Source organism: Pituophis catenifer, unplaced genomic scaffold (genome assembly GCF_029215685.1).
Source record: "Pituophis catenifer annectens isolate HBS135680 unplaced genomic scaffold, rPitCat1.0.hap2 SCAF_8, whole genome shotgun sequence".
Lineage (NCBI taxonomy): Eukaryota > Metazoa > Chordata > Lepidosauria > Squamata > Colubridae > Pituophis > Pituophis catenifer.
The window spans coordinates 16,320,786-16,332,160 of record NW_027256888.1 but is presented as its reverse complement, the minus strand read 5'-3'; the positions used below and the strand labels follow the sequence as shown (position 1 = coordinate 16,332,160).

Genomic DNA, 11,375 nt, shown 5'->3' with positions numbered 1-11,375 from the left:
TAAAAAATGATATTCTGCACCAGCACAACATTATGCTGTGGGGGTAAACAGTCTTTCCACAGACAAGAACAATTCTGAATGGAAAAACAGCTTTCCCATCAGGGCAGCATACATACGCTGGGCCGTTTTTTTTAACCACTAAGGCTATTAAAACATATAAGAGTATTTAATAAATCCTGTGGACAAGATGCCGTTTCTCAGATGTTTGTTTTAATCACGTCACAACTACCAGCCTCCTGTTGTGCCTTTTCCTCAAACATTCACTATCCTCCCAGGGCTCTATAGTCAGCAGCATTTATGACCGCAGATGTGATGATGAAGCAGTTTCATTGTAGATGTGATGATGAACTCCCATGTATACATTAACCTCTGGACGGAAATTCAGGGCTTAGTGTTACTGGATGACATCTCAAGTCTTGGTGTTGATCTGAAGGGCTTGCCTTGCGTGCTTTTTGTCCTGAATATCTCGCAAGAGGGAAACCTGTTGACTTAGCTGTTTGTTATCATGATCAAGAATACAGTTTTTGCAACCGTAAGCAAACTGTAAGCATCCCAATTTATAGGAAGATAGGAAAGCATCTTTTTTTGCATGGCCCAGTTAGGTGTGTGTCATCCCAACAGGAGCACTTGGAAAAATCCGATTAACTAAAGTTTCTTCCCCCCCCTCCTCCCTTTTTGTATGTGGACTCTTTATTATTTTATTTATTTAGTTTGTCAAACATGTATGAGATAACAGGTATAACAGGCTTTCTCTGTGGGTGCTCCCACCCTCTGGAACCAACTTCCTCTGGGGCTCCGGTTGGCCCCTGACCTCCGCACCTTCCGCTGTGACTTAAAGACATGGTTGTTCAGCCTGGACGGGGGGGGGGGTAACATGTATTTTAACACACTTTTATTCAGATATTTTATTGTTGTGAGCCGCCCGGAGATAGGGCGGCATATAAATCAAATCAAAAAATAAATAAATAAGTATAAACGTGGACATGAGCACATGAAATGAATACAAATAAACGGGGACAGTTCACAGTTGTCTTTGTAGACAGCAGGAAACTCTGTTGATTTCTTTTATAAAGAAATAAATCTGTGAGCATGTAACAGTTTGACACAATTCCATTCCAATGCTGGCATGGTTTATAGATCTTATGGCTAAAATGAAGCGTCTCAGTCCCCCTCAGCCCTGCGCGCTCTCTCTCTCTCTCGATATATATCCCTGCGCTGTGATTTTCTCCGAGGAGCTCCACGTTTTATTTTTCAGGCTCATCGGCTAAGTCGGATTTTAAACTCGCTGATTCGTTTGGCTGGCTTAGAAAACAAATCCAGCCCTCAAAGACTGCCTGCCTACGTTTGGGAGTCTTTCTTGATCGCTTGCAAGCGAACGCGCGGCACGCACTTCCAAGCAAGGGAAAGGAAGGGAGACGAAGCTGCGACGGAAACTTTTGCTTCTGAAAACCCCCCGTTAACCTTTCGCATCCGCTGGGAAGCCGGGCCCGACTTCGCTGCCTGCAAAAAAATAAATAAATAAAAAATAAAAATTAACTGCTGCAACTGTTCGCTGCTGATGCACAACCTGCTTTGTTCCATATTATTCCTCAGCTCTGCGTTTGCTTTCGCGTGTTTTTTGTTTAAAAAAGCCTACACGTGAAGCTGCTTTCCTTTGGCTGAACTTTGCCCGTCGATGGTCGTCTTAATATCCCGTTCGACAAACCGGTGGACGCCTTAAAAAAAAAAAAAAGCGCCAAACAAAAACAACTTTCCTTCCCTTTCTCGCGCTCTGCACGCCGGCAGCGGAAAGCGAAAGAGGCAGAGGTTGGGGAAAGCGCCGCGATTCTTTCTCATCGCCGGGACGGTCACCTTCGCCGAACCTGCTTCCCATCTTCGTTTCCGGATTCGGGCGACCTCGGGGGGCCACCGCGAAGCGATCACGCCCGGCTTCTTGACTCCTCTCCCGTCTCTCTCTCCCCCCCCCTCACCCGCCTCCCCCGTCGCTCCGGTCTCTGTCCGCTCCCTACAGTTGTGCTCCGCTCCGCTTATCTCCACAGACAGCAGCTGCATGGCGAACGGGGCACACCGGACAGGCGCGCGTGTTTTCCTCAGGCTATCAGGGCAGCAGATCAGAAAGCAGCCCGGATCCTGTGGCCCTGCTGCTGCTCGGAATAAGTAAGCAGGATGCTGACGGCCAAGATTCTGCTGGACGGTTTTTGCTAATTAAAAGGAGGGGTGGGTGGGAGGAAGAGGAGGGAAACTCTGGACTAATTATTAAAAGGAAAAGGGGGGGAAAAAAAGGAAAAGAAAGACGGGGAAGCCTTTGCACTTTTCCTTCCTCTCGCCTTTGCTGACGCGTTGCCATCACTGCAGGGCTGCCGGCTGTCCTCCTGCCCTCCCCACCTCCCAGGGCATCTCTTTTTTTTCTCTCTCTCTCTTTCTCTCTCTCCCAGTTTGCTGATGTGCAGCCCGACTCTAAGCGCCCCACATCGGGAACAGCGGAAAGCTCGGCGAGAGGCGACCGGGAGAAAGAGGGATTCTTCCAACCGCTTGGTTCCGTCGCCCATTCCCGGGCAGAAGAGCCCCCGGGAGCTCGTTGCTGCTGCTGGTGGTGGTGGTGGTGCCCCGGCGGCGGCGGCGTCTGTGGCGGGAAGGCGGAAAAGTTTGCTCGGCCTTTTGACAGAGGCGAGGAAGGGAAGCCGGGCGCTGTGAGAGGGCAGGAGGGCGAGTCAGCAACTTCCCTCCTCGCGGGGGGTCGGACCCCTTCGCCCTCCACGCACAGACACACACACACACACACACACACACAGCCGCCCACGCGCACGGCAGCCTCCCGGTTCATTTGCATGGGGGGAAGCCCCAGCTCCGGGTCCGAACCCCCCCTGGAGAAGAGAAGCCAGTCGGCGCGGACGAGACATTCGCTGCCCTTTCTCCCCACGGCGCCGCTTCCCTCCAGCCTCCCCCTCACCACCACCACACACCCGTCCGCCACACGTATACGCTCCTCCGCCGCTCCTGGCACCCGGCGCCTCGCCTCCCTCGCTCGCTCGCTCTCTCTCTCTCTCGCCCATCTCTACGCCGAGGAGCCTGACCATGTTTTGCTGGAGGATGGCTCTGTGGCTGGCTGGGGTGGCCCTCTGGAACAAAGTCTCCCGCTCCCGCTGCTCCGGCTTGGATTTCGACTACGGTTACGATTTCAGCCAGGAGGATCAGGCTGAAGCCATAGATTACAAAGATCCTTGCAAAGCCGGTAAGTGCCCTCCCAGGCGAGGTTAATCTCCGCGTGCTAGTCGCCCTGCCCTGCCCCCCCCCCGGCCTTTTCTCAGGCACTTCCCTGAGGGATTTTTCTGTCCACCCACCGCCACCGCGGGAGGGTAGATGCCGTGGCTTCAATGGAGCGGACGAAAGGAGGGAAGCTCACCTGTTTCCTCAGTGAGAAATGCCGAACCCAAGAGGAAGCTTGGGAAAAAGCCGGGGCAGGCGCACTTGGGTTCCGCAAGCCGCTGGGGGCAGATCTCTCAAGAAGAACCTGTTGTCTTCTTGAGGGACCCAGCCGGCTCTCTCCACCTTTTCCCCCCCAGCATCCTCTACCCTTTTTGCACTTTGCAGCCGGGTTGCTGCCGGTCCAAGCCTCGGAGCAAAGAAAAGTCAGCGGGAAAAGCGGGGGGGGGGGGGGAATGCCTGACTAGGTGGCTCAGTGGCTAAAACACTGAGCTTGTCGATCAAAGAGGTCGGCAGTTCTGCGGTTCGGATCCCTAGTGCGCGACCAAGGGGGTTGGACTAGATGACCTCCAAATTCCCAGCATTCTTATCCAACTCTGTTACTGTGCAAAAATCTAGCCCCGGTTTCCCCCTGCAGCCTTGGAAATGTCATTCTTCGGGGAGGGGGGAAGGGGGTGTCCTCTTCTCCATCTACTTATCCATGTCCCTGCGCTTAAGGGGTGGAGGAGTCGAAAAGGAAAGTCATGCCCCTGTCATGAGTTTTAATTCTGGCATGGAAAGGGCAAAGGGATCGGGATCACCCGAAAAGCTGGTCTGGTGTCCCTTAATCACATAAATGAAGAGCAGCTTTAATTAGGTAGGGCAAGGCAACCCAGAAGCCTGAAGAGAACTGTTTATTTATTTTTTTATTATTTATTTTACATAAATTGGACTGGGTTGTTCCTGAGGAAAGTCTGTATGTACCTCAATTACTTACGATGGAAGTGCCACTCAAGGCAACACAGGATCCATTGGGTAGAACTTGTGGACAATTGCAGGCCTGTTGGCTATTCTAGCAGTTAAGAGATGCACTCAACACTCTGTGGATTGAATGTATCAAGTTTATTCCTGGGCAGTATGTGCCTATGGACAGGATTTGATGATGGTGGCTATAGGAAAAAAAATTCCCAGCATTCTTACCGATTAAACAACAGTGCATATGAGCAATGGTAGGTTGTGGAAATTGCTCTGTTATCCCCACAACTGGTACACAATAATATTGTGGTGGGTCAGCAACCTGGATCACCACCAACTTTTATCAGAAAGGAGCAAATCTGCACTCTGAACCTTGGAATGAGGAAATGGATAGGCACACTTAACACTGTCACCCATTGAAACCAGCAGGTGTTAACACACTTGGTAGGAAATGCAGTTAGATCTTGGGAAGCTGTCCTTCAACCCACCACACTGGAAGTTGTGGAAACTGATAGAACTGCGATCTAAGGGAACAGTTCTCAAGGACTTCAGGCTGGGGAAGATTTAGAAGATGCCTCAAGAGACGGAATAATACCAGTCCTCCTTATGCTGGATATGGGAGCACCTGCCCTTTAGATAAGTCCTTAACTTGAATGAGGCTTCTGTTTTGTTTTGTTTTGATGTAAGAAAGCCATCCTCCCCCTTTCCTCTAGCTTTCAGCTGCTACAAAAGGCAGGTTTTCAGATTTTTCAGAGTTCAAGGAAAAAGCTAAAGTACCATTTCAGGTACATTGTAATTTGTCTTAAAAAGAAAAAAAAACCTGTTCTGATAAAAGAATATATCTAGTTCAGGTTGAACTACGGAGTCCTTGGTGTTCTCTGACCTTAGTCGTTTGCTTGTAGATATTCAACTAGGCAACCTCATCAGTTCTGATAATGTTACCTAGTCTGGGAGTGAAAAGTCTGCAAGCAAACAAAAGTTCAGAGAACGCCACCCAAAAAATAAAATAAAATGTGGAAGATGTTACAGTGGGACACTGGTGAATCTTGGAAAAAATATCCAGGAACAACTCACCCTCTTATTAATTGATAGCTGCTACTTCATATTGAACAACATTTTTGTATGTATTTACTCTTGTTTGTTTTCCTTATTATATAAAAGTCACCCAAGAAACAATCTTTTTCCAGTCCAGTCCTATCTATGTTTATTCTGAACATTTTTCTGTTCAATTTTGTTACTCCCAGGTAATATACATAGAATATCAATTTAGAACTAGCATTTATTTCAGGATCTACTGTGTGATAGATCTCAAATAAAATTCAGCTATGGTTTATTTATTGCAAGTGTAACTAGAACAATTGAGGGGAAAAGTTAGTTAATTATAGACCTTATTACGGTTGTGCTCACACATCATCACACACATATTTAGACTGGATTTGGCATTTTTGTCCACTTGTCAAATCCTTTCCAAGAACCTGGAATAGGCAGCTGTTGTTGTTTAATAATATGAAGGAATCTTTGCAGGATGTAAACTGTTCCAAGTAAAGCTTGGAATTGACTAATAGTGATATTGTTAGTGCCAGTGGTTTTCAGGTAGTGGTCCAATTATTTTGAGATTGTACCCAAACAGCCTATTACTAAGAGTACTATTTTTGTTTTCTTTTGCCACAATAATTCTACTTCTGTTCGTAGTCTTTATATTTTGTGATTTTCTTCAATTCTTTCTCTTCTATTTTGATATTTCCAGGTACTGCAAGGTCTACTATTTCAGGCTATTTTGTCTTTCCTGTCAACAATTTTTAAGTCTGAGGTGTTGTATCGCAATTGCTGGTCTGTTTGAATTCTTAATGTCACAGTACACTTTAGCTTCTTTATTTTTTTTATTACTGTGTCTCTTTTGTGGTCCCACCAGCTCTTGCTTTCAGGTAAATGGTATTTCTTGCAGATATTCCAATGTGCAAGTGTTGCTATTTGGTCTTTCTGTCCTTTGTGATCAATCTGTGTGATATTTTTGCTGTAGTTTATTGGGTAGTCCACTGTTTCTTCAGCTTTTTTTTTTTTTTTTGCAGAGGTGGCATTTGCTGTCTTTTGCCGTCTTCTCAATTCTGGCTGTTTATAGATTTTTTCTTAAAGCTCGGAATTAGATCCTCCATCGCTTTCTTCAACTTTCCTGCTGTTAGTCATTGACAGGTCTTGTTATCTGCTTTGTCCGCCAGTTGTTTTTTTAATGTACTGGCTACGTTGTCTTGCAATGTCTCTTTTTCTGTTCTTCGTTTGGTCTTGTAAACCAGTTTGGTCTCCTTGGTATTCGGTAAGCCTTCATGGCATACAGTACTAGCTTCACTGCATCTTCTTCAGTGTCCAGATGTTTTTTCAATGTCCTATTTTCTTCTTGCGAGTACCATTGTTGATGTACTTGCAAAATTTCATGTCCACCTGTGCTCCTTGATCAATACAACCTCTCGACATTTCTTTTCTTTCATCTGTTCTAGCTTGCTTGTATCTGATCATAGCATGCTGGTCTTATTTTCCAAACTGGTCTTTCATTTTGGTGATGAACTTTTGGCTTTTTTTGTTGTTGTTGTTGTTTTCCATCCAAGATGGAAAGTTATAAGATATAACTGCAGCTATGCTGTACATCAGTTAATTTGTTTATTGCGGTGAGCTGATGCTTATCTTCAGTACTACAGTACTAACGTCTTTTAATACTTGTGCTAGCTGTTCTTTTTGTGTGTGTAAAAAGCTTCAAAGGAGGCAATGTTACTCATCTGTTTTTGTGGTGTTATAGATACTCAGTTATTCTTCGCTTCAGCTTCTCTTTTTTCAGTCAGAAGACATTGTTCTTTCTGAGGAAAAAACAGAGGAAGAGTGGCTAGTTTGCTGATAAAAATGGTTCAATACCATCCTGGCTTCTTCTATTGCCAATTTCAATGGTTTGCCTCTACAGTCTTGGTAATGTATTGATTACCTTGACAGATCTTTGCAGTTCTTCCAATTCTGCTTCTGTGAATATTTTATATTATAAATTGATTTTGATCTGCTATTCTCCGTTTTGTTATTTCTGATTTGGGATGTTGTTATTTCCAGATTTGATGAATTCTTTTCAGATATCCTCTTCTCATTGAACTTGATTTGTAATAGCAAATCATTATTTCTTTATTTACAATCTGTATATTTGCGAAGGGTGAGCATTTTTTTTTTCTTCCAGCAGTCCTGCAATTGCTGGCCCTAGTTGTTCTGTAATCCTTTGGTCACCAGATATCCAGGAACTCCCAACGCTTAGCACCTAGTCTTTGTTGGTCTGGGCAATGACTAATCCAGTATAAGTTTCTCTAAATTGTTTATGGGATACACATTCTTTGTCTGGCTCCTCTGATGAGGCCTGCCCAGTGTAGTTGAATCTCTGGCATAGCTGGCATCTTCCTCAGAGCATACAGATCCCATAACCACTTTATTGGGGCTGTATTATGGTTGAACACACAGTCAACCAGATATTTAGACTGCTGCTGCATTTTTATCCACCTATCCCAAGGGCTTGTGATAGGCAAATGTTGTTTGATAGTGTTGTAAGTATTATCATAGAATACAAGCTGTTCAAAGTAAAGCTGCCTTTTGCAATTGGCTGATGGTTATTTTGTCTATACCTTTGGTGTTTAAGTGGTGCGCCAGATGTTTTGGAATTGCACCAAAGACACCTATTACGATTGGTACTTTTTTTTTCTTTCTTCATTCTACTTCTATTTTAGATGTTTATGTTTTGTTATCTTCTCCAGTTCTTTCTCTTCAGTTCTGCTGTCTCCAAGTACTTCAGCGTCCACTCTCCAGACTTTTTTTTGGTCTTATCAACAGTTGTTAAGTCTTATTAACAATCGTTATGTGGCAAGTGTTTTTCCGTCTGAATTCTAAAGTCTACAGCATTTTAGCTTCTTCATTTTCTGTTGTTGCATATTTTGTTTTCCACCAATTTTTGCTTACAGGCAACTAGTATTTCTTGCACGTGTTCCAATACATTATTGCTGCATTGTTTTTGTTGTTATTGTTTATAACCAGTTTGTGCTGTCGTCTTAAAGCAGCTAACTAGGTGGTCCATACTGCTACATTCATGACTTCTTGTCAGTGTTAATTTTTCATGACTGCCTGGACTGGTCCCTGTAGTTTTTTGGCAAGCTTTTCAGAAAACATTGGCCATCGCCTGCTTCCTGGGAATTAGAAAAGTGACTGGTTCAAGGTCATTCAATTAGCTTTGTGTCTAAGGTAGGGCAAAGGTGGTTTGTTGCCTCTTACATTAATTGCTGAATCAAACTGGCTTTTATGTAAACCATATTAGACATGAAAAAGGATTAAATTCTGGTTTTCCACTGTGGAGAAGCTATAGTGGGAGATGAAAAATAATTTCTTCAAATGAGTATTTTTTATTAGAACCAAAAAGCAAAAACTCAGATGCCTCTCTGAAGGAATCAATCTGGAGAGAGGGCTTCCATGTATCTCCCAGAGGAATTGCTAGCATCTTTCTATTGAAAAACTAAAAACTAGCTAACTTTCCTTGCGCCAAGAATGTCTTTAATGATCTTCATTTAATAAATCAGTTTATGGAACTTGGAGGAAAAAAAATAGACGACTTGTTTTAGAATAGATATTATTTTGATGTGAAATAAAATCGATACAAAACTTGCCTTCTGTTCTTTGAATAGTGCTTTATATTATTAATTTACATAAAGTATTTGATTATATGAAGTGTATCTGGTTACTAGCTATTTAAATGCCCGTGTCCACCTACTGTAATATTTTTCCATATCCTTTAAATTACCTTTTGTTAGCAATTGGTTAATATATCAAAAGAGACATCACTGTTTTTCCAGACCTCAGTGAAACATCTGTTGGTTTGCAAGACATATGTTTTAGATTTATATGCTCTTGAGTAAATTAATACAGGATCCATTTAATCCTACTCAGTGGCTTTCCTGGCACCAGGAATGGGGTCATGGTTTATTACATCTAAATGGCATACCTTTGTAGTTTGCATGTGATGTATGTACGATATTATTTTGAAAGAGCTGCTACATGCAATCTGGACTCATGTAGACAGTTGGAATTTAAAACAAGTGCTTAAATTTTGCTATTACTTAATTTACATTATTTCTCTTTTCCTTGAGATATAGTTCAGCCAAAGTTAGTGTTCATGTTGGCCACAATCTTCTAAATTAGAAGTTCTAATTATTTATTTTTTAGCAACAAATGGGACTAAGTGGTTTGTGGTCTAAATTGTGATGGGTGTACTCCAAACTCAGTGGTTTGAGGCCTGGCCCTGGTAGATGTTTTTGGTTGCTTTTAGTCATTTTAATTTACGTATTTGACAGTGCAAAATGTGCTTTTATTATTAACAATTTTTTTCCTAATTATGTGTGTGCATGTATACATGTGTGTGCACATATATATATACATAATATATTGTGTGTATCTGTACATGTATGCCAGCTATGTTTAAATTGCAAATACTCTTTACTTGATTGGTAACAAAACAATCACGTTTCAGTTATAAATTGTTCTACATGCTTTAAACATCACTGTCATTTTGACCATCTTTCAAATGGTCAAGCTTCTGAACAGTCTTTAGCAAGACTACTAAGTACTGGAGTTCAGTGTATTTCTTCCCAATTAGTTCTTTGTGCTGCAGTTTGGTAGTTTGTCCCCATTTACTTAGTCAGACACAGGTTTCATTGGTACCAGTACAGTGTATTTTCAAATAAATATGTTTCGGTTTGTAACCCAGTATGGTAATTGCATAAAGCTGTATTCAGGGATAAATGAAATTATATTCAGTTGCATTTATTCCCAGGTAAAGATGCCTGTGGTTGCAGCTAATTTGCAGTTCTTATTTACACTTAACTGGTAGCAAATCCCTTTAACTATAGTAAGGCTAATCTTGTGTGTACTATTAAATGTGAGTACTGCTTTTTATTTTAAATATTTTCTTTAATGGTCAACATGCACTGAAGTGCTCATTCATAAAGTAAGAGGCTCTGAATTTTAGATGGTTGAATTAAAAACAAATAATAGTGATACACTTAAGTTATTTGTGACATTTTAAAAATATTGTGATATCTTATTTTTTCTAGTATTTTGTACAGAGTAATGGCATATATAAGTAAATGTATATTATTTATAATACCAGTAAATGTTAGGCATTCGCTTGCTTGGAGTTTAGGAATTCATGGGTGATTCTGATGGATTGTGAAACTTTATTGCAATGGGAGTGTACATCTTTCTATTGCAGCTATCACAATTCCTGGCTTCTGGTGGCACACTACCCTGCATTCTGGGGATTTGCTAATGTGTGTGGGTGGATTTATCCAATTTGCAGGCTGCAACAGTAAATTATCCTTTCCTCATTTAAAAATTGGTTTGGAATTCCTCAAACTCCACCTCCTGCCCTACCTGTGCCTTGGGATACTTTATGTAAGAATACTATAAACCAGTTAATTAGTCTGTGATTTAAAAGAAGAATGGTGAGACCTCTTTTAAGGAATCAGGGCATTGGAATAGATGCATATCAGAGTTCATTTTCGATGTATTGTGAATAAATCTTAATTATTTTTCCATGCATTTGATGGTTACTATTTGGTAGCTAGAAATTCAGAAGTTTTCATGGAAGATAAGTTAGTTGTGGCTGACAAAATGAAAAAGTCTTTCTGGGGTAGTAGCAAGGGTAAAATCCAGCAGGTTCTGGAGAACCGGTAGCAGAAATTTTGAGTAGTTCGGAAAACTGGAAATACTACCTCTGGTTGGCCCCAGAGTGGAGTGGGAATGGAGATTTTGCAATATCCTTCTCCCAGGAGTAGGGAGGGAATGGGGATTTTGCAGTATCCTTCACCTGCCATACCACGCCACCAAGCCACACCACGCCACCAAGCCATGCCCACAGAACCAGTAGTAAAATAATTTGGATTTCACCACTGGGTAGTACCATGTTTCCCAGAAAATAAGACATCCCCTGATAATAAGCCCAATCGGGCTTTTGAGCACATGTGCTAAAATAAGCTCTCCCCGAAAATATTTAAATGGACATGCAGCCGGTCCCCGCCATTTCCCGTGGTTAGGCTTAGGGAGACAAAGCTGGAAATCAGGTAAGGCGGCAAGAGGAGCTCCGTCTTGCGCCAAGCACCCCAAAATAATAAGACCTCCCTGAAAATAAGGCCAAGTGCTTATTTTGGTATTCA

At 42.5% G+C, this 11,375-nt stretch overlaps 1 protein-coding gene across 1 annotated transcript in view; it reads left to right on the top strand.

Moving 5' to 3' along the window:
• The first annotated feature begins 3,075 nt into the window (after window positions 1–3,075).
• The window catches only part of TLL1 (tolloid like 1), a 127,754-nt gene continuing 119,454 nt past the window's right edge, over window positions 3,076–11,375 (top strand). Inside the window, exon 1 of the mRNA XM_070948151.1 lies at window positions 3,076–3,232. Coding sequence (XP_070804252.1) covers window positions 3,076–3,232 — 157 coding nt within the window. The remainder of the gene's footprint in view (window positions 3,233–11,375) is intronic.